Consider the following 23,880-nt stretch of genomic DNA (forward strand, 5'->3'; position numbering starts at 1 on the left):
GTGCCGAACCTAATGGGGCTTCAAAATACTAGGACCTTCCATCCACCTCCTAAATACTACAATTAATAGTTTACAACAAAGGGGCTGCTCACTGCGTTTATTTGCATCTGCGGGCTTGATTTACAATATTAACTAAACTGTTTTCCTACCATTTTTTAGAAACTATTTCTCACTGTTTCACTTACCCAGTCAAAAGTCCTCGAATCTGCAATCCGCTTTTAGAAAGCCGGCCGGCTAGACGTTCCGCAGCCCGCGAGAACTTTCCAGGCGGTGTGACGTCACAGCAGGCGGGTCTGTCTCTCCAGAAAGTTCTGCTCTGCAGCCGCTGATAAATACAGAGGGAGGCCGGCGTGTGGCAGGCAGTTTGCATATGTACTAGGTAGTGAGAAGATACACTTGCGTTGTGATCGTACATTCATAAATATTGTTAATATTTCTGTTCACGTTCTGACCTTGTGCTAGGAAGGTAGCAAGATGGTTCGGGAAACCGGTTACTATGACATTCTGGGTGTGAAGCCCAGTGCTGCTTCTGATGAGATCAAAAAGGCATATAGAAAGCTGGCTTTGAAGTATCACCCGGACAAAAACCCAAATGAGGGCGAGAAGGTAAGCATTGCCATGGGTATAGCTCGGTAGTGGGTGTGTGTTTTATTGTTTTATTTAAGGTATTTCTTAAAATAACGCGCAGTTACCCGTCTCTTTTATGGAATAAAATGAGAGATATTTTTACCGGGATATTTTTAGGAATGCCCATCTTGGTACATACTGAATCAGTGTGTTGAACCCAGATTCCCCAGAACACGTAGCGAAAAAGGAAACGTTCTCAAGGTTTCGGTTGCCTGCATTATGTCTGTATTCACTTCATTTCCAGTATAGTGTACCAGACTTGGCCCTGCGCATAGTTACAGAAGCACTGATGTGATGACCCTTATGCAGTGAAATATGTGAAGCTAAAACGTTGTCACAGATTGTGTGTGTGTGTGTGTGTGAGAGAGAGAGAGAGTGAGTGAGTGAGTGAGGTATTTGTATATGAAAGAGTGACAGTCGGATGGAGGACAGAAATATGTCTTAAAGTCAGTGAGAACATTCCGCATCAAAATTTAAAACTGCAAGCACGTTTTTATGATTAACGGACAATATGATGTTGTACTTCTCCCCCTGTATTACATAACTGAGTTCCTGTAATGTTCAACATTGCTGCATGCAAAGGATCACCATTTAGTGCAATAAAAGGCTTCATACATCATTACCAGAACGCATTGCTGTTTTATGAAGGTGTTATGGTAAATCTGGTTTGAATTGAGTCAGGGCTCTGAATAGTCTACGTAAATTAAACAAACGTATGCAGAAGTAACTTTGTCTAATAAAGATATCTTTAAAATATGCAATAGTTAATTTAAATGTCAACACCCCTGAAGTCCGAGGACCTGCCATTCTTTTCAAGTACAAAGTGAAACATAGTACCTAAATCACATTCTACAAAAATCGACCCAATGGACCTGGCCCTTAGAAAGCAACACAGGTGGGCAAGTGTCAGTGTTCAGTGATGCACTGACGGGAAGTTAAAACGTTCATTTAATGCATATATGAGATCATTGACTCCGTCAAGATGTTACTTTTTATAATTACATTCACATTAATTGGAGTGCAGCAAACAGCCACCCTCCCATTTTCTAATCTGCTTATCCAGAATCCTGTGTAATTCATATGTAGATATTAATGAAGGTCACAGGGTTTCCTGAATAACATATTATTGCTAATTGTCCTTTTTTATTTTTTAAGTTTAAACTTATATCTCAAGCCTATGAAGTTCTGGCTGACCCAAAGAAGAGAGATCTTTATGACCAAGGTGGAGAACAAGCTATCAAGGAAGGTGGAATGGGTGGCAGTGGTTTCTCTTCACCTATGGACATTTTCAACATGTTCTTTGGTGGGGGAAGCAGAATGAACCGAGAGAGAAGAGGTGAGCTTGTGGTCAGAGGTGTGGATTATACTCATACTACTGTGTCCCTCCAATTAACAGGACTGAATTTCCAGCCATTGTGGCCTAGTAGTTAGGGCCGAGTTTGGGTCAGTTGTTTTGGACTTGTTTGACTGTTTCCATCTGCCTCTCTCTTTAATTAAAAATGTGTGTGTGCCTTTGTAGCTGTACTGAAAGAGAATGTATGTAGAAATTATATGTAGTAGATAATGAAAATAGGGACATGTGAATTATCATTTTCTAAAATGTTAGCAAATCTGAATGATTATTGGTGTATTTTCTGTTAGTAAACTAGATCTGTTTCAATAACATAGTATGAATTTTAGAAAGGAATAAGGGTACAATGGATAAGAGGTCTGTGGCATTTTTGTTTCAATGCCAGAATTCTTGTTCATTATTTTCCTTAGAAATTAAATGTTTTATTTTTACATTTCTTTTCAGGAAAAAATGTTGTTCATCAGTTAACTGTGTCCTTGGAAGAAATGTACAATGGTGCCACAAGAAAACTTGCTTTACAAAAGAATGTCATCTGTGAGAAGTGTGAAGGTAATTTTGAGAAGTTTGTTTGCTGTTTGAAGAACATTTAGGTAAATTTTTTCATCAGAACTGGTTGTCTATAGTTCTTCACATTTAAACATCATTAAAATATGCATGAAATCCTGGTAGACTCTTGCAATGTATTGTCAAATGTATATTCTAAATAAGGCATGTTAAACATTCAGTATTGGAGGCTTATATGTTTATGTATTAATTTTCCTGTAGGCTATGGTGGCAAAAAGGGAGCTCTGGAAAAGTGCTCAAACTGTAAAGGGAAAGGGGTTCAGATCCATGTACAGCAGATTGGACCTGGCATGATTCAGCAGATCCAGACAATGTGTGGGGAGTGCCAAGGCCAGGGTGAAAGAATCAACTCCAAGGACAGGTGTAAAACTTGCAATGGTCAGAAGGTTGAAAGGAAGAAGAAAATACTTGAAGTTCACATTGATAAAGGTTCGAGTTTTGCCTAGGCTACGTTTTAAATAGAAGCAATTCTTTCAGTGTTTTAAGTATTAGTCAAGTTTCCTTTTTTTGCTGAACTTTATTCACTCAATTGCAGGTATGAAAGATGGTCAAAAAATTACATTCCATGGTGAGGGTGATCAGGAACCATCGCTGGAACCGGGAGATGTTATCATTGTCCTTGATCAAAAACAGCACCCTGTTTTTCAAAGACAGGATGATAACCTTGTTACGAAAATGGAAATTCAGCTGGTTGATGCTCTTTGCGGATTCAGAAAGACTTTGACAACTCTTGATAACAGAACACTGGTTATATCTTCTTCTCCAGGTAAATTGCTTAATGCTTAAGGTTGTTTGGTATGCCTGTACAGATTGTAAAAAGTACAGTGTAAAGTATCAAGAGTTGTTATTGCTGTACGATCGTATCAGTGTTCATTTGGTGCACTTCAATTGAATATAATAATGAGCATTGAGCCCTGTGATTGCACTCCCAAGAAGCAGAGAACACCTTATTGGAAAAGAAGAACTTGTTTGTACCGTTAAAAATAATAATTTGGAGGAAGGTGTAATTTTTTTTTCTTTATAGTAGCAGATAGTCATAAAATAAATAAGGGGAAACAACTAACCAACTGTGTTTATGGAAGGATCGTTCCATGATTGTGTTAACAGTGAACTTTCTTTAAAGGAAATGTTATAAATCATGGTGATGTGAAAAGTGTGAACAATGAAGGCATGCCCATATACAGAAATCCATTTGAAAGGGGGCGACTCATCATACAGTTTTTGGTAAGCTTGTGCTTACTTTTATGTACTTTTTCTTTGGTGCCACATAATTCCATCCCTAATCTTATTTGCAATTAAATGTCTTCAGGTTAAATTTCCAGAAAATGGCTGGATGCCAACAGAAATGTTGCCAAGGCTAGAAGCTTTACTTCCTCCAAGGGAATCATCCATGATTACTGATGACATGGAGGAGGTTGAACTAACAGATTTTGACCCATCTGAACAGCGCAGAAGATATTCTGATGAAGGGGATGATGAATATGAAGGAACAAGGACAGGTGGTGTTCAGTGCCAGACACAATAAAAACTTTTCCTACCTTAATGTACTGAAATGTATTTTGTATTTCCAAGGATGAAGCTGCTTGCTCATGGAAAAGAAATTTATGGGCCTTGTATATTGCTGATACAGTTGGTTAAAAAAAACTAATTTATGAATAGTCTAAAGAAGGAAGTGTGTGTGTGTATTATGGAATTATTTAAAAGTAACTGCCAGAAATTATAGGAGAGAAGTTAAACATTACAACCATACGTATGCCACCCCCACTTAAACATGAAACCATATGTAAGTGAATTATTCCTAGACTATAACTGGCATTGAGAATCCTAGCAGCAGGAGTATAATGCTGCAAACTTGGGTGCTTGAAGGAATTGTGATATGGTCAGTAACAAGGGATTAATTGGCTGGCTGTTAATCATGAAATAAGATGCCCTAAAAATCGAAAGGATTCTTAACTGAGAACAGGTCAGTACTAGTGGTGTGTTTATTTATTTATTTTTTTAAGTTAAATGTTTAATTGCAAATGAGACTTAATTTACACCCTGAAACGGTTGAACAGCCTTTACAAGACTGAGTAGCCTTTTTTCCCTTTCCAGTCAAAACTTGCACTACTTCCAATTGTTTGGTTACACTGTAAATACCAATGTACTTCCTGTGTTTCGGAAAACGTGGTATGTACATAAAAGTGATCTTTTTGTTCTCTGAAAGTTGATTTTCTTTGTCGCATTCTTTTCATTTTGACTGTTGTAAATGGAACACACCTGTATAGCTGTTTTAATGCGATGTTTATTCATTGTTGAATATATTTTTATAACTTCATCTGTGCATTGTCTGTTTTTTTTCCCACCCCAGTTATAGTTAACATGTTTCCAGTAGTACAAAAAGAAATCTGTAGAAGCTGACCCTATTTGTCATTTAAGTTCACACTGGTTATCAAAATGAATTGGTATGGTGCACTTTTCAAATACAATAGGGACACAACACCTATAGTACCTGACTGAATGAATCCTCTCCTTGCACAAGGTTAAGGTTGATGCAGTGTCTCATTTCAAGATTTGTTCAGCAAAGAATCACTGCATATTTCACATTTATACAACTTGGAATATGCCACAAGGAGTGGACAGCTCAAAGCTCTTCAAAAATAAAATGTTTTTCCAAGTCATTTCGCTTAGGCAACAGGCACATGTTTATATTGTGATTTATTGTTGTAAAAGTAATTTGTCATTTATCAAATAGTTTTATAAATCACACTTGGTTGACTGTATAAAAGTACCAATCAGTAGTCAACTTGATGTAGTGTAAATTAACCTTATCTGGAAGGCCCAGTTTGTGGGGAGGCAGCTTGGTGGCCCTACCTTGCATGAGGAAAATGCAACTACACTCCAAGCTGCTCTGTGAAAAGGTGATAGAAAAGCACAAGTCAGGGAATGGAGATACAAAAATATCCAAGTCACTATGTCTTGGAATCCACTTACCGTACATCAGTCCTTAAATGGATGGCACAGCTGTAGATCTGTTTAGAACAGGCTCTCCACAAAAACTGAAGAGATCAAGCATGAGGATAACTAATGTGCGAGGGCACCAAGAGACCAATGAGAATTCTGCAGTATCACAGAGTGGAGTAACTGCATGCAACAATTGTGCCAGGTATGTAACCAGTGACAGTTTTATTGGAGAGTGGCAAAGTGACATTTCATCTAGTGTTTGCCATGAGGGATATGGGAGACTCTGAAGTAAGGTGGACGACACTTCTCCAAAATATGGCTTTTTGGTCATCAGACTAAACACAAGATTTGAATACTGTACATCACCAAAAACACAGTATCCTCACCTCAATGCAGGGGGTGACTGTATCATACTGTTGGGGAAGCTGTTCTGCAGCAGCCCCGGGAAGGCTTGTGAGGGTAATACCGAATGCAACAAATATAGGGAAATCCTAACTTAAGTCTGCAAGAAACCTTGTAAGGAGATCTGCTTTCCAGGAAGACAATTCCAAAAATGAACCCAAAGATACAAATGCCTTAAAACAAATCATGTAAATGTCCAGGAGTAGCTGAGTCAGAGTCCAGATCTCAGTCCAAATGATAATTTGTGGTCGGACTTGAAAGACCGTTCAAGCAACCTGATAAGAGCAGAAGCAGTTACACAAAGAATGGAGAAAAATGGCAGTATCTAGATATGCAAAGCTTATAGAATCTACTCGCACATATTCAAAAATGTCATGGCTGCCAAATATGCATGTACAGTAATCCCTCGCTATATCGCGCTTCGCCTTTCGCGGCTTCACTCTATCGCAGATTTTATATGTATGCATATTTAAATATATATCGCAGATTTTTTGCTGGTTCGCGGATTTCTGCGGACAATGGGTCTTTTAATTTCTGGTACATGCTTCCTCAGTTGGTTTGCCCAGTTGATTTCATACAAGGGACACTATTGGCAGATGGCTGAGAAGCTACCCAACTTACTTTTCTCTCTCTCTTGCGCTGACTTTCTCTGATCCTGACGTAGAGGGATTGAGCAGGGGGGCTGTTCACACACCTAGACGATACGGACGCTCGTCTAAAAATGCTGAAAGATTATCTTCACGTTGCTACCTTCTGTGCAGCTGCTTCGTGAAGCGACATGCTGCACGGTGCTTCACATACTTAAAAGCTCGAAGGGCACGTATTGATTTTTGATTGTTTGTTTTTCTCTCTCTCTCTCTCTCTCTGCTCCTGACGGAGGGGGTGTGAGCTGCTGCCTTCATTGTAACTGCTTTGTGCCGCGGTGCTTCGCATACTTAAAAGCCAAACAGCCCTATTGATTTGTTTGCTTTCCTCTCTCTTTCTGACAGTCTCTGCTCCTGACGCACACTCCTTTGAAGAGGAAGATATGTTTGCATTCTTTTAATTGTTAGACGGAACTGTCATCTCTGTCTTGTCATGGAGCACAGTTTAAACTTTTGAAAAAAAGACAAATGTTTGTTTGCAGTGTTTGAATAACGATCCTGTCTCTCTACAACCTCCTGTGTTTCTGTGCAAATCAATGACCCAAGCATGACAATATAAAAATAACCATATAAACATATGGTTTCTACTTCGCGGATTTTCACCTTTCGCGGGGGGGTCTGGAACGCAACCCCCGCGATGGAGGAGGGATTACTGTACTAAATACTGACTTGATGGGGGTGAATACTTTACAGCCGCTGTTATTTAATGTCATAATAATAAAATGTGAAAATCTCCAAGGGGATAAATACATTTCATAAGCACTGTACCTTTTCTCCCCACTTTAGTATGGAATATTTTGAAACACTTATTAAAAAAAAAAATACATTTTTGTGTTTTGCATATCTGCAAGTTGAAACATTAATAACTTGTTACAATCACCACTACTAGCTGCCGATTGAAAACAAGGTTTATCATTTATGGTATCCTGTACCTTGTATCAGAAGAGTGACAGATTCCTCACTGCAGGAAAAAAAAAAACTGACTGTGGGACAAGACTTGGGAGCCATTCACTTGGTCTAGATGACGGTTTGCATGTGCTGCTAGTAAAAAGACAAAAGTGAACACATGAAGCACACAGGCCCACTCGGCACAGCGAAGACTCCTGCAGTAAAACAGTAGGGCAGTACCTTCTCAAAATACCACCACCCCTTGTGTCAAAGTCCTTTTGGGCACATCTTTAATAAATAAGGCGCTGCATTACATACCTGCTGACTGGGTAACAGAAGGGAGCACTGGTACTAAAGAATTAACATACAAAGACCTACAAAATGTAATCAGACAACATGACACATGGAGATTCTCCGGGAAGACACCATTCATTCATTCTTATCTTTTGCAGGTTAAATCGCTTACAAACTGAACTGAAGTCAAAAGTGTTAAGTGATGAGAGGCTCCATTAAAAACAAGGACAGTTATGTAGCACTCATGCCAAAGTCCCACCCTAAGCAAAGAATGTCACATCCATAAAGGCTGAAGATGTATCAAAAGAATCCAATGAACACAAACATCAGTGTAACTGAAAAGTCGCACATTAAAAGCACCATACTTACTTCATACCCATATAGAGCTAACATAGAAAAGGAACAAGAGGAGCACACAATAATGCAAAGACTTAGAGTTACTCTGCAAACTGTTTTATTGGCAATATAAGGAAATAAATGAGCCAACCATTGATTAGATATTTAAGGCTTTCATCACAGAACAAAATCAAGTATTCCTCAGTTACTGTACATAGTTTACATTTAGATAGCCCCGCCACCAGTAATATATATTAACATAATAAGGCAATTGCTCGGTGATGCAACAAGACATTTTACATGATCCAACAGGACCACCTTTGTCCTAGTGCTGCTTTCTCCTGAATGAGCAACCTGAAAATTAAAAAAATAAAAAAATAATATACATACTCTGAGCAGGCTTTCAACCTGTGTAGCACAACAATCCTAACCTTGTGAAACTGCAACAGTGAAATGTTCAGTAGTGCCGGACACAAAAGGTGACACATGCATGAAAAATGTGGCTAACAAAACTAGACTGTTTAACAGGACATCAGACGTGTTGCCTGTTCAAGCTCATTAACTTCTGGTAGAGCAGTATGACAGCACAGTGGTCAGCCCATGAGCCCGGGTTCAATTCCCAGGTTGGCTTTACTTTTAAAATCGGTCTGCTTCCCTCCACATTCTAAATAGACTGGATAGGTTAAAGGGCAGTTCTACACTGGCTTTAAATTGGGAGTAGGCACTGCGACAGAATGGGGTCCCTTCTAAAGTGGAATGCTTTCTTGCTCCTAATACTCCCCACAACACTAAGTGGGTTAAGAAAAATGAATTGATGGACGGATGGATGGATTTGCCTTGTCATTAACAGCGGCCTATAGTGATGTCAGAAATTAAATAAGTACAATTATTGAAATATAAGACTTTAATTTATTGCAAATATTTTAATTTTGATGCAAGACAAGTGAGCTTTGATGTCTGACATTCTCATTGGTTTCTGAGGTTGTGTCAGTGTGGATTTGTGTTTAAAATGTCAACATCGCAATGGTGGCCCTGCTGCCTTGCAGTAAAGAGACCATGGGTTTGCATCCCTGTTTCTCCCTACATGGAGTGCAAAGTGCTTCGAGTAGTGAGAAAAAAAGCTATATAAATGTAAAGATTTATTATTAGTATGAAATTGATGGAAAGTAACAGTATTCCTTCTAATGTGTACTACCCAATACAGTTAGACCTGCATGCCGATGAATCAGAATGAGGAACACATTAACCCCCAGTGCTTTGGCACTGTATAATTTTCCTTTAGATTGTACACTTTCTATGCTAAACACATAGCATCAGTTCATCAAAAATAACACGTCTTCAGGCTTGCTATGTATTACATACATTTCTCATCTTCATTGGTTGTTGTGCCCTCTTTACTCAGTAAAACAATTTAAGTCAAGCTTAACATTTTCATTTGATATTTTCAAAAATTTACTGACAAATTCCACTTCACCATCACAAACTGTCAGATTGTTTAAAGCGGTGTAACAGATTAGTATAAAAATCCCAAAACACACAGACTTAAACATGCAAGAAGGCTACTTAGTTTAGAAATGTTAAATGTCTGGTTTTTCAATATGCCACAAAGCTGGAGAGTGAAAAGAGTACATTGACCAAAATAAGGCAAATCTGTCATGCAGTAACTTCCTTTGCACACTAGAGGGTCTCCTTTCTACAAGTTACACTGGAGTATTGGACTTCCTTGACTAAGTCATGAAAACAGCTGCTGTCACAATACTATGAAGGAGCCCTGTATGAACTTCTACATATAGTTTTACTCATAAATTTACAATTCAGAAACAATGGAGGCCTGCTGTGATAATGGTTAAAATACATTTGAATATCACATTGAATTTTGGATTTTGTGTTTGGACTTTCATTGTGACAACTCAACGTATAACTGCCCGGGATTGAATTTCATTTCACTCTCTATTAAATAAAATGACTTTTTCGAATGTTTGGCTCCGAGATTTGTTAATTGTCTTTGCAAAAGCTATTCTAACGGGAAACTGTTAACATTTTAATAAGAATGGCATATCAAGATCTCCTTTGTTGTGTAATGTTACCCCCTGAAGATGTCCTACATTACCTTTCTTGGATATATCCTTCTTTCTACAGTAATTCATGTGCAGGAAGACCGGACAGTGTTAATGGTTGCAGTTATTCTTCAGGATATTGTAAGTTGATGTTTTCATCTTACACACAATCACCACCAACTGTTTCAGCATAGTCTATTGATACGCATTTAATCAATTTGCCGTGAAACTGATCAACATTTTTGGCGTTAATTTGTCTGTCTTCATCGTTTCTCACTGCTAGGATTGTTCGTGTACTCATTTTTTCTGTTGATAACCCTTCATGATGAAATTCTTCAATAAGATTTGGGCGTAATATGTCTTCTTTAATTTGGAACTTAAAGTGAGGAAAACATTAAAATTTATATGAGCTGAGAGAGCAGAAAATGTGCCTGTCAAAAGCATTCACACGAATGAGAGGTTAGATTACTGTGTGCGTGGTCGAAAATGGTTGAGAGGAGGGCAGGACTTGAAAAAAAATCTCATGGCCAAGGTCTCAACTCGCAGGACTTGAAAAAATCTTCCAAAAGGTATCGTCACAGGATTTTTTTATTATAATATGATAGATACTCTCTTTTGTTTTGGGGGTCGTCTCATTGTTGCGCCTCTAGTTCACCGGTTGTAAATTTCATTAAAACCAAAGCAGCTGAAATTGATCAACAACCCCTTCTGCTACTTAACTGACCACATCAATATCCCAGAAGTTTCATTGACTTGATGCTATACTCTAATTAAAAGGTGTCGCTTTAATTTTTTTGAGCAGTATATAATATAAATTCAAAAGTGCAATGTATTTTAGTTTTAAATCAAAACAAGGAAACAAAAAACATGCAGGTGGCATGGTTAAACAGTGGACGGGACTACTGCAGTTTGTATGCTCCTTCTCTGCGAGTTTTCCTCTGAATACTTCAGCTATATTTTTACATCCTAGAGAAGTGTGATTTAGAATATTTAGCAAGTGCAAACTGGCTCTGTTTGAGTGACAGTGTCAGTGTGAATGCAGTGGACTGGCACATCATCTTGTGTGCAGTGCTGTCAAGACAGACATCAGTAGTGCACCACTCTAAACTGAATAAGCACGTAAAAACATGGATAGACAGTTTTTCTCTATTATTACATATTAGATCAACAGTACCTGTGAAAATATGTTAACAGTTACTGAGTTCATCTATTACAGAAATCTATAAACACAAAAACCCGTGCAGAAAGTTAAGCGGTCTGAATACTTCCTAAATCCACTGTAGATAAACAGATGGACAGTCCCCTGAAAACTACTCTGACACAAATCAAAATGCAGGATTTCTTTAATGACTACAGCTTTATCCAGGTCTCCATACAGCGGTCCTCGCACAAATAACACCATATCTGATTTGGTGGTAATCAGTAATTTCCATAGTAGGCTTTCTTTATGAGAGTATACATCGGATAAACTTTTGACTCATTTGTTCAGAGAACATTGTTGCAGAAGTGGTAAGGATTGTCCACGTGCACCTTGGCAAACATAATAGGAGCAATGTAGAAATGAGAAAAGCCTACTAGAAGTTCTAAAGGTTATTTTTATTTTTTGACATGGAAAAAATAAAGCCTTAGTTTTATATTATGGGACAAAATCTTCCGAGAACACAGACTACTGTGGTTGAATAATTGTGGACATCAACATCTTGTTCCAGATTTTAAGAGATTTATTTTTATCATGACACAACTTGTCTCTGGTACCACTGTGCTAACATTTTCCACCAGAGTTTAAGGGCCAAAGTAAAATACATATTTAGTAGTAGTATTGTCATGTGTACAGAAAACACGCTCTTACTTGTGTTCTGATCGTGCAATAATTCCCCCTACTGTAACATTGATAACCACACTGGAGTTTTTCTCAGTTATTTTCAAAAAAGTTTCAGAGACTGGGAACATAACTGAGCAAGGTCTATGGAAACGGGGGAAGTTAGGAGATTCAGGCAAGCTGATTTGTGTTGTCTATTAAATAATATTATGCTGCATGTGTAGTTTTCAAGCATCCTCTACTGTGGACTTGCATGCATGCAGGTGGAATGACAGGTTATACTAAATACTATGCACTTCTCAGTTGTTTAAGTAGAATGGGCCTAAATAATGTCCGTTACCAAATTATTCAATTCTTTTCAATTAACCTTGCCTTACAGAAATATTACAGGAAGCAAACACTTAACTTCAGAATTTCAGGTTTGATTTCCATCATATAAATGAAAGTGTCAAGAAAAGTGGTATCTTTTCTCCTGTACACTCCTACAATTCACAGAAAATAAATATGCAATAATGCAAAAAATCATCATATAGACACAGGCTTTCCATAATACATTATGCTCACATATTTTTAAATAAACAAGTTTGAGGGGTCAAACAATATGAAGCGATATAATTTTTTAACTAAATGTCACTTCTAAGTAGGTAATTTCCACACTTACCTTCAGTGAGCCTGGCTTTGCCTCCAGTGGGCTGGCAGAGTACCGTAGAACAGCCTACACAAAGCACAACTGTCTGGGCATGACTGAAAACAGTGGTGATCTTATAGCACCCTATTTAATAATAATAAAAAAGAAAGACTCCTAAATATGTAAAGTACACATCCACCAAGGCTCATAAAATTGCATTACAACAAAGAAAGAAAATCTTGAGGTGAAGGGTAAAAATTCTATTCTGAAGAGAATGCTACACTTCATTTGTACTTTTTCTTCATAGATATAGAACAAATATCAATTTTGGTTTGGGGACAAAGAGGGAGCAGAAATTTCTTTACCAAACAAAAATGAGTCTGGGTTTTTAGCAGCCAGACAAAAATGGCAGGTGTTTCACAGCACAGCTATTGTTAATTTTAAAATTTCAAATATAAGGAAAGCTCAAGAAAACGTACTATAAAAACTACAGGCTTAGTTTCCTTACTTCATCTTGTTTGGCAGCTCCAGGCTGGTTTTGAGGAAAGCCTTTAACACACAAAAGTACTTAATTTCCAGATTGGGGAAACCATGTGCGGTCCAATTTTGTTTTTAATTACATTTTAAATTAAGTGTCAAGTGAGACTTTTCATATCAAATTAATTATCTTCCCTGCCGGCTGGATGTTGTGCATTTATTTTTGGTGTTTTCCCCAATAACATTTTGAAATATGTGTGATCATGGCTTAAAAAAAAAGGACAAATGAAGTGTTATTGTTTGCGTGTGATTTATTAAAGCATATGGAAAGCTAAAGTTCAAATATATTCTTAATCTCAATTTGAATCATTTCAATGTCAGCATCATCCTTTTGAAGGCAGTTACTCACCAGGGCACTTGACATCCATGAAGTAGGAATTGGGGCTCTGAACCAATCGTTTCTTCTTGTGCCGTTGCTTCTCTTCGGTAACGGACGGGTTCAGCAAATCTTTAGCTAACTACAATAAACCAGACAGGTGAACAGTTTTGCCTATTTGATACAAAATAATCACTCAACTAGGTGAAAAATAGCAGTTTAAATATACTTGTGTGCGTAATATTTTTTTTAATTTTTTTTATAGGTTTCCTTTCCGAATAACAGAAGATAATTTAACTAACATGACATCACATGCATTCTAAAAAGGAATGAAAAAAAACAATTTTCAGAAGTTTTCCTAAATATTGTAATATCAGCATTCTCTCTTTCATTAAAGTGGACAGACCTTACTGATTACAGAGGTAATATTTCTACAAATGTGCTTGGCAGAGAAATATTACTTGGAAGGTTTAAGTGGACTTCTTCTCTACCAAACAAACAATACAGAAGGCGGTCTTCGCCGAATATGAATTTATAAACCCAACCTGAAAATAGGTAGGATACTTAATTCTTCATTTACATTTATATAACTGGTATTTTAGACCTGGAAACTTACAAATCACAAAAACTACACTGTGTTTCATATGTACAGTATATACTGTATTTTTATAACACAAACACAGTAATGAGAAATGAACCGCAAGGACAGTACTACATCTCAGGTGCTAGTAAGATTCACAAAAAAGTGGTTTCTAACTCTCAAAAGCAATCCTATATATCCAAGCCCTTGGTAGAAACTAAAAAAACAGGAGTAAAAATATCTTTAATTATATGTGTGGGGTAGGAAACCAGTCACCTCCAGTTTTCACCTGTCTGTCTGTCTACAGCAGGTAGGTTTTAGCATTTAAGATTTCATTAACAATAAAATCAGTGGTTCAGTGCAATTCTACACTGCAATTTCCTTAAATACCCATTTTTAGCCATGACCTGGAAGGGACATTTACACACACAGGATTACATGAGTGTTTCAACACCCTTCTGAAATGGAACACTGGCTGGATACTGTCAGACCCTGTATACCCCCTGCAAAGTCAGATGGGTTCTGAAATTGGGTATTTTGGAGTGACTTTAGGGCAGGTGACCTGTGAATGTAATTCTGTACCGATAGCCCACTTTCATCATAACACCACTGACCATTTTTGTATTTATCTTCTCAACAAGTAGTTTCAGAAAATGCATGCAAAGTTTATTTGCCAAAAAACTGATGTTCTTAAGCTTCCTTTTAGAAACCATTATGGTAAGTTATGGAAAAGAAGCTAGTCTATACTGATTTGCTATCTTAAAAAAAATTAAAATGTTAAAAAGCAAAAACATGAAAACAATACTGCAGTTTCACCATATATAATTTTAAAGATAGTCCAATAAAACATATATAAAAATAGCTTTAACTACTGAATGCACAACAAACTGCAGAAAACAGAAGTAATAAACAGTTAAATGTCCTCTTTATTCAACTTACTGTATATTCAATTGTCAAAAACTACTTTGCTTGACTCCTGTGGAATGTAGTGGGACACAAGGTTAAAAATGTCAAATGAGCATAAGGTCTATGTGTGCCACACATTATGTCCAAGTATCTGGTCCAGTTAGCTGAATCGAATCTGCCTTGAGATCATGCTCAACAACATCAACTAAATGTAAGGAAATAATCATATTCTGCAAAAACTGAAAATCGCACTTTAACCAACAGCCAGTCTACAAACACACATACAATAATGAAACACAGAACTAAGCCTCAGTCTTTTAAGTGGGGGCATTTATGGGATTGTACTCAAAGTCTTGTGCACATTGAAAGCATGGGAGACTAGGAAAAGCCACTTCAAACACCCAAAGAAATAACCAGAAACTCTGTACCATGGTCTCTGAAGGAAAATCAAACTTCAAGGACCTACAGACAGTTCCAAACATTGGATGGATCAACAGAATACTTTAGACTCTGGTCTAGTCTGACACTACAATTAAATTAAAAAAAAAAAAAAAAAAGGCTAATCATTCCATACAAATAGATCAATTTTTACAAAAAATACGATTGAATACAAATCAACCCCCACCCCTGAGAAAGAGAGCATGGCCAACGGAGTAAAACTTTAAAAAGCTTGTAAAAAAATAAATAAAATTGATGAGTTTAAATAGGCAGATAAAGATAATTGGAGAAGAAAATGAAATGGGAAGAGAATCTGCTTCCTCATTGCTTTAAGAACTTAATCTAAAAGGTTATTAATTAGATTCTGCCAGGTTTTGAAAAAGTTCTGCACAGATCCTCGAAGTGAGAATTTGATTTTTTCCAATTTCAAATAACATAAAACATCAGTTACCCAGACTTAAAAGAGGAGAGTTAGGATTCTTCCAGTTTAGCAAGTCTGACACTAGCCTTAAACATCCATCTTTGCACATGCTGAATTTAGTTCAAGATCACAGGAGACAAAGCATACCTGACAGTCACCAGGCCAAACCCATGCTCGCTAATGCAGAGCTAATACAGAGTTACCCATCAATATGTCTTTGGAATGTGCGAGATAAATGAGACAAGAACACGTAAACTCTATTCTGATAGTAACTGGGTCAAAATTCAAACTCTGTTGCCTCACATATACAGAGGCTGGAGTTTGAATTCTGGCCCAGTTACTGTCATAATGGAGTTTACATGTTCATAATGCTGTCTAGAAGGCTTATAAGGAAGAGAGCAGTTGGGAACATGCAATGATACAGCCTGTTGCCGCACCTACCACATGACAAACCACCTCAGCATCGCAAATTAGGATCCTCCACACCACACTAGTTTGAATGGAATTGAACAGTGTGAGGGTTTTAAACAGTGGCTAGAGTGCCAATACTGCCATCAACCCCAGAGTTCTCCCGGCAAGCTGGAGGACCTGCTTGCAGGGCTGGATGCAGGTTAGGGGCCTAGCGGAGTGAAATCACTTGCGGTATTTACAGGATTCCGATTGCTGGTGCAGATTCCTAGCCTCAGAGCCACCACTACTGCCAGAAGGGACTTTCAAATATAAGTGCCCATGTGTACTGCATGCTCCTTAAATAGAACACTGTATATTTATACGCTTTAATTTCTTGGATACAAATCTCATCCCACACACTACCCATGCAGGATTTGCGCATTATCCCCGTATTTACAGGTCCTTACGAGTAGTCTGGTTTCCTTCAACATCCCAAAGAAATGTAGAATTGATTAACTCACAACTTAATATTGGCATTAGTGTGCTCATGTAACTGAGTGTGCCCGGTGATTGTATCAAGGCTGGATTTCTCTGGCCCTGTTCCCTGTGCAGCCAGGATAGGCTCCGACCTCTCAATCCTCTACTGGAATGCGGGCTTATGAAATAAAAGGATGGACTGATTTCCCTTGAAGTGTGATACTTATAAACTAATTTCTGCAACAAATAAAATTAAGAAATCCTAACATAGTACATTAAGAGTGCATTCAATACAAATATGTTCAGACTTTACATGGGGTTTACTGACTTGTGCTAGCATGTGCCCTTAGCAATCTTTAAGTGTGGTGTTTCTTTGTAAGATATTAAAATCTTTTGTTGAGAGTATAGGACATCCCCTCTGCATTTGAAGCCTTTTGTTAAGGTTTTTATGCTGCACTCTGCTAGTAGGTTTTATACCAGCTAGAAAAGCCAATTGCCAGGAACTGCTGAAATACTGCAATATAAATATAAAATACTGCAATGGCTTAAATAAATGTTCAAATTGAGAGATGCTTAAAAGTTTATGAACAGGTTTGAAAAATTCTTCAAAAGATACATTACCTCATTAATTGAAAATTGATCATATTTTTATTTGAAAGAAATAGCTTCCATCCATACATTTTAAGTGTCATTAAGAGCAAGTTCATGTAAGCAACAGGAAAAAGGGATAAAAAAAAAGAATGTTTATGTATAAAGGAAATGAAAGATGAGGTGGTGCAGTCGCTACAATAACTTAAGTATAGCTGGGTGCTAAAATAAATGGACACCAAATTAACCAATAAAAACCAAACCACAATGGCCTGATATAAATGTAAGAAATCTAACAGGTTCAGGGATATCTGTCAGTGTATTACAGCATGCCAGGGCCTCAAGAGACCTTAGACAACATCAAGGAGAGTAAAGTATGCTCTACAGTCTGAGCAGAGGTGTATACTCCTCTTTCTGTTTCATAATTCATTCAATTTGAAGTTAGGGAAATACTTTAGAAATAGTAACACTGAAAACCATGACTCATTAGATATAAACATTATCCCACTAAGCAGAAAACAAACACACAGAATATCCAAAAGAAACTGAGGACCACAACCCTAGCATCTCTAAATGTCTCCGATATCTAGAAAAATACCAAAATACAAGCTCAAAAGCAACTACAGGATGGTAGACAGAAAAAAAAAAACTATTTGATGCCAAAAAGGAATAGGACGGTTCTTATTAAGTGTGTTAAAGACCATCCAAATGATCCTGTAGATTTCTAAAAGAAAGTTCTTTGAATGGGTAATGCCTACAGCAAACATGATTTAAGACTAGATGGCATTCTACCACTGAAGGAACTATAATTCATACTTAAAAGAACATCCAGTTCTTGATATGTAAAATGATCCTCAAGATTCTATCAAATGTACCGAAGAATGGATTAAAGAGGCAGAAATCTTGCATTATGGAATAGCCATGTTTACATACAGATCACAAAAGTAATATTGTGGCAGGACCTGATCCCGGCTGTTCATGTAACACATAAATATATCTGTAGCATATGAACAAATTTATTAAAAAAAAAAAAAAAATCCCAAACAGCAAGTGAGGACTAATACAGCAAATATTTGGTATGGCAGTTATGTAGTGGCTAACACAGCTGCCCCACAACTCTAAATTCAAAAAAAGCCCAAATCTAGAATTATCTGTGTGTACACTGTATATTCATCCAATGTCTGCATAGATTTATGTCCCCCAGGTTCACCACTTTTCTTCTCACATTTCAAAGGCAGGTGTGTTTGATTAAACAACATCTCCAAATTGGGCTGCTATAGATGAAGGTGGCTGCATGTGTACGTTACGATTAAGTGCTGCCCCATTCAGAGTTAGGATCTACCTTGTACACAGTGCTGCTAGAACTGACTCTGGCAAACCCATCCTAAATAAGCAGGATTGATAACAGATGGATACAAGAACAGAGAAAACATATGAAACAGTTGTTAGAAGACGTGCCAATGCTTAATGAATTAAAAGCTTCATTTTGCACATTAGCTGTTCTCTTTTCCTATTAAATATATCTATATACTGTATGTAAAATGCTCACCTCTGTCTGTTTTGTCAAATAATTTGGTTCTAGAACCATTATTTTGGTCTTAATCAAAATCTTATGTTCTGGAAGTTCAAAAACTTTCAATAGTGGCAATCTGGTAGGCAGAAACGTTTATGGTAATTAAACTATGGTCCCTATAAGCCCATCTGTTGATAATACTGCAGGACATGGTCAATATGTGTTAAGAATTCTTAACTGAAAGTTCTTTACATTCTATTTTAGGTCTGCATGTTTCACTAAAATATACATAAAATATATAGCTTTAAAACCTTTAGAAAAAATAAGAACTAATTCTTATTAAATACTTAAGAGATTTAATATTTGATGGACACTAACAGTTCACAATTTTTCAAACACCACCATATTTGTTAGGAAACAATTATTTGAGGCAATCCCTTTTAAAATTGTATCTACTGCAGAATCCATATTCAAGCAAATCCAGAAGCCAAGAACATATATATATATTTTTTTAAATAAAGGGTACTGCCAACAACATTTGATGTTATCAAATGATCTGCATTTGTAATATTTTAACTATATCTGTAAATATGATCCCATCAAATTGGGAGGTGCACTAAAGAACGATAAACCAAACTGAATTTAAGCTGACGTTACTGCCAAGAATGAGAAAGTTAAAAGCAAAAATCGATATACAATTAAACACACATTAATAACTTTACATAACTCTGTTCAACAATCACTAGGACAATCAAACTTTACATTTCGAGATCAGCCTTTATTTAGAAATGAAATAATGATTAAGTGATTGATTTATAAAACAGATTTATTTATTTATTTATTTTTTTGTCTTTCAAGTAAGTACAACTTAATACAATAACAGGGAAATGTGTAATGAACATATAGTAAAAATGTTTTGAGTTTTAAAATTGGAAATAAATCGATATATGCTTGAAAATGTAAATCAAAATATATGTACATAAAAAAATGAATAAAAAAAAAAAACACAGCCCTTTTTTCTTTTAAAAACAGGTAAGCTTTGATATCTAAAGTTGTGTAATTTTTACTAACAACTCTGACATACAGCTGGCATGCTAAAGAGTAGCAGGAGTTAACAGTTTTAATTCTTTTAAGGTATCACCCTATAAATATTTAGAGTAATGGCAAGTATTATCATCATAGAAAACAAGTTCCACGGGTTTTAATCACATTATGTTTTGAAAAACCCTGATTCTGACCATATAAGTAAAAATATTAACATGATAAAAGCAAAATCAGGAAGATGTCCAGACTAAACAATGCTTATACTGTGTTGCAGCCATTCTAAATTTTTTCCCCTTAGTAAAAAACCCAGATGTCGCTGTATTACTGCTGTTCCCACCAAAAAAAAAAAACTGTGAAAACATCCCTTTGTTTATAATTCAAGTTAAAATAAAAACAGCCCATGGGCTTTTTAAATATGTTTTGCATGGCTTACCTTTTAAAAGAAGCTTTTACCATATTACACAAAACTTAACATAGTGTGCAAACAATAAGCACAGCAGATCTTCATATTTTTGGCTCATTTTGCTTTCGTTTGTTCAAAGCAGGTTTTAAAAAAGTGCATACCTCAAAAATGACAAATACATTCGGCCACAGTGATAGATGTGTTGCATTTTAAGGGCAGTAAAATCACAGAAGAGTGCTGGTCACACATGACAATGAGACCTAATGAATGCAACATCTATATTCAGAAAAGATTGATTTGAAATTTGGAATGAGAAAATACAGACTTGTGCACTAAAAGCAATTGAACTGCAAATTACCTTTTGAAGGAGTTAGCCACTACGACAAAAAAAAAAAAAAAAAAAAAAGAAGGAAGTAATAATAAAATCACTAATACAATCAACAACCTAACTCATGTTTCACTTTTCTGTCAAATATCTATTTAATTGAGTTAGGAAACGACTAAACAAAAACATTAACTGTAAAAGCAATAAAGGCCAGCACCTTTGGGCTCAAAGTCATATAAAATGTCCATAAATGCTTGTGTTAGATAATACAATGTTTGTATTGGCACTGCAAAATGCACAGTTTAAAGATCTTACTATTATTTTTCTATTTGACTACATGTAGCCAACTCCTCAAAAGCTGTATTTGATAAAAGCTACAAAGAGCTCTATCTGAGTTTCCACTTTAAATTCATAAAAAAAAAAAAAATATTTAAACATCTTAAATTTCTGGGCAAGCAGACAGCCGCTTTAAAAGTCATAAATGTGGTACAAGTCTGATAAAAAGCCTCATTTAGAGACTATGGTTTACCGAAAGGGGGCTGATGGCATCAAAACCCAGCCATTATTACCAATGTCAAAACCATAAGTAGCACAAATGGTACTTTTAATGGCAAAAGTACAACAGGTGAATGGTTTGTCATTTATATTCCCAGAGGGAAATGATGGAAAGACCTAAACCACACATGACAGAAACACTTATTTCATTGGGATGAATAGGGGCTTTTGCAGATTTTGTAGGAATATGGATTTTAAAATCTTTTCAATACCTTTTCTTAGTTGTCAGTCTGCAAATTTCCTGCACAAATTTACTATTTTTGTGTATTTTTTCCACAGACTAAAATAGGCTTGACTGGAATATTATTTTTAGCAGCCTCTAGAGTTTCAGAAAGTACAAAATAACACCTCTTACCATGCCTCTGCTCCCATATTTCTCTATACTACTGTAGCAAACGATTTTTTTTTTTTTTTTTTGCCACCACAGGCATATGGCACCCCATGGCCTTGAAAGCTATGCCATTTGTGTGGAGGCAGGGGGGGAATTTTTCAAAACTGTTTACACGTTTTAGGCTTTTTAATGTAAACAACATTAATTATAATATCTGATTTTCATTTTAAGAAAATATGTATCTATCTTAACACCTATAATCGTTTTAACTTTGGGGGAAGCGGGGCCTATCCTGGTGTCACTAGGCACAAACGCTGGAGCGGCCGATAGGTATTCGCTGTGGACTGCTGTTGTTGCAGTATCTTAGGGATATGGGCCAGACACAGCAGGTCCTGATTCAAACCAGCATGTCCACCTATCTCCTATCTCAGGAACCATTGGGCTCAAGGAAGTTCGCTGTGGACTGCTGTTGTTGCAGTATCTTAGGGATATGGGCCAGACACAGCAGGTCCTGATTCAAACCAGCATGTCCACCTATCTCAGGAACCATTGGGCTCAAGGAAGTTCGCTGTGGACTGCTGTTGTTGCAGTATCTTAGGGATATGGGCCAGACACAGCAGGTCCTGATTCAAACCAGCATGTCCACCTATCTCCTATCTCAGAAACCATTGGGCTCAAGGAAGGAACAATCCCGGGACAGGACACCAGTCAGTCCACCTAACCTGCGTATCTGTGACCTGTCAGATGAAGTTGGAGCACCTGGAAGATACCCACACGAACATGGGGAGAGCACACAAGCTCCACCCAAGGAGCTAAGCAGTACACTGTTATTAGCAAACGATGCCTACAAACTTCACCAGTGTGTAGTACTTGAGTAAAGCAATGGAAGAGGCAATTTCTAAAGTAATTTTGGGTTTTTCTGTCAGAAATGTTACTTTGCACAACATGTTTATAAGGATTTTTTAACTACTTTTACTTTCGCTATTCTTCCCAGGTGAATGATTCATAAATAAATCCCCTGCTCGTAGTCATTTTTATAGTACTGACATGATGATCTGTAAGAGACAAAGGGGTTATCAGAAACGCTGAATTATGGCCGGTTTATTCACTTTATCACACAAAGTGAACTATGACAAGGCAAGGCCACCGAGGCACTAGTAAAATTCTATTGGATAATCGCAATAGCAGTAACAGTGGGGAAGGAATGACAAGGTGATCTAATGAGAACTAATGGCGTTTATTTAAAATAGAAATTAAAAGACGACGTCACTAATATACAGGAACAGAAAGCATCAACGCAGCAATCCATCCTAAACAACATGTTTAACGTACGTCATGCAGAAATCGAAAAAAACGAACTGTTTAAACTAAAGCATGTCATTTCAGTGGTCCATTGCCACGTTTCTAATTATAATAAGGATCTTTATTGCACGAGAACACCGTGCATTTTAGCTGCCCTGATTAAAATATGAAAAGCAGGTGGCAAACATTTGCCTTGGGAAAAACGTGGGTCTCGACGTACCGTCCCTTGTACACTAATAAGTTCAACACTTGCGAACATATACGTGCCACTCCATCTGGGACCTTTACTTTCTCAGTGTACACACAAGTTTCGTCATTTCGTTTCGTTTATTATTACAACTTACGGGCATTTTTGTTGCGCGGCCAGCATGTGATGATCGATTACTCTTGTCTAGGAATACGAACGTCGGCTCGTCATCAGCTGACAAGGTTCCACTTCCGGCGATCCTTATTGGTTTGCGTTGAAACACGGGCGGGATTTTAAGGTCCGCTTGTCGTTGAGTTATTTCGATTATTAAAGCGCAAAGGAGAAAGGCGTGTTAGCAGGCCTTTAAAATGAACCGTTCAAGTATGCGTCCAGATGACAAGAAATTATTTTATTCAGCACAATTGCAGTCTTTTACAAAGAATGATTGTCATTAGAATTCATTTAGAAACAATCTTTAAAGCATAATATGGAAGATTTATTGTTAGAAAATATTTGATTGTCGCTGAGTCTTGCTTTAGTAGTTTGCATGTTTCTCTACATTGTTTGATTGTCAGACATCCCGAGTTAGGGAAGCGGGCGGATCCACCTTGGAAAAACAAATCACAGTTATTTAAATAATTCAATGATGATTTTCAGCTCAAATAGGGGTGGGAAGTTACTTCTGGGATATTATGGATCACTACTGACAGTGTTGAAAGAGACACTGATTTCCAGGAGATTTACTGAAATTCCAGGATAGGATGTTAATGAGAACCAACCATGTATACATTAAATTAATTGGCCACACTAAATGTGTTAGTTGTGCATGGACATACCTAGCAAATGAGTAGTGTCGTACTTTGGGTTAGTTCCCTCATTGCCTCAGATACTGTTTTCGTAGGCTGTGCTTCCCCACAACCTGTTGTGGAAAAAACAAGTTCAGGTAGTGGATCTGCGGATAAATAAAAATTCCATTAAGTGTTAAAAGGATTTTCCCCATGGCTGTGAATCAGA

General features: G+C 37.0%; 2 protein-coding genes across 2 annotated transcripts; one reads left to right on the plus strand and one right to left on the minus strand.

The window, feature by feature from the left end:
• Positions 1-311: 311 nt before the first annotated feature.
• Positions 312-4,885, plus strand: dnaja (DnaJ heat shock protein family (Hsp40) member A). Its single transcript, XM_028822487.2, has 7 exons — positions 312-606; positions 1,783-1,963; positions 2,423-2,527; positions 2,744-2,971; positions 3,078-3,308; positions 3,666-3,766; positions 3,852-4,885. The coding sequence occupies exons 1-7, from the start codon at positions 475-477 to the stop codon at positions 4,065-4,067; spliced, it is 1,194 nt and encodes a 397-aa protein (XP_028678320.1). The 5' UTR covers positions 312-474; the 3' UTR covers positions 4,068-4,885.
• A 3,267-nt stretch (positions 4,886-8,152) lies between these two features.
• Positions 8,153-23,197, minus strand: LOC114667252 (40S ribosomal protein S27-like). Its single transcript, XM_028822488.2, has 4 exons — positions 23,024-23,197; positions 13,440-13,548; positions 12,587-12,697; positions 8,153-8,403 (listed from the first exon to the last, which is right to left on the minus strand). Exons 1-4 carry the CDS (start codon positions 23,027-23,029, stop codon positions 8,375-8,377), a joined length of 255 nt encoding a protein of 84 aa, XP_028678321.1. The 5' UTR covers positions 23,030-23,197; the 3' UTR covers positions 8,153-8,374.
• Positions 23,198-23,880: the final 683 nt, after the last annotated feature.

The sequence above is a fragment of the Erpetoichthys calabaricus genome, chromosome 17 (assembly GCF_900747795.2).
Source record: "Erpetoichthys calabaricus chromosome 17, fErpCal1.3, whole genome shotgun sequence".
Classification (NCBI taxonomy): Eukaryota; Metazoa; Chordata; class Cladistia; order Polypteriformes; family Polypteridae; genus Erpetoichthys; species Erpetoichthys calabaricus.

What these genes read in the sequence shown, in the direction of transcription:
- LOC114667252 (XM_028822488.2), bottom strand. An exon ending in CATGGATGTCAAGTGCCCTG is followed by an intron (nt 12,698 to 13,439) that starts GTGAGTAACTGC and finishes ATTATTAAATAG; the next exon opens with GGTGCTATAAGATCACCACT. An exon ending in CAAAGCCAGGCTCACTGAAG is followed by an intron (nt 8,404 to 12,586) that starts GTAAGTGTGGAA and finishes TTTAATTTTCAG; the next exon opens with GTTGCTCATTCAGGAGAAAG.
- dnaja (XM_028822487.2), top strand. Translation starts at nt 475, where the DNA reads ATGGTTCGGGAAACCGGTTACTATGACATTCTGGGTGTGAAGCCCAGT. An exon ending in TGAAGTTCACATTGATAAAG is followed by an intron (nt 2,972 to 3,077) that starts GTTCGAGTTTTG and finishes ACTCAATTGCAG; the next exon opens with GTATGAAAGATGGTCAAAAA. An exon ending in GACTCATCATACAGTTTTTG is followed by an intron (nt 3,767 to 3,851) that starts GTAAGCTTGTGC and finishes AAATGTCTTCAG; the next exon opens with GTTAAATTTCCAGAAAATGG.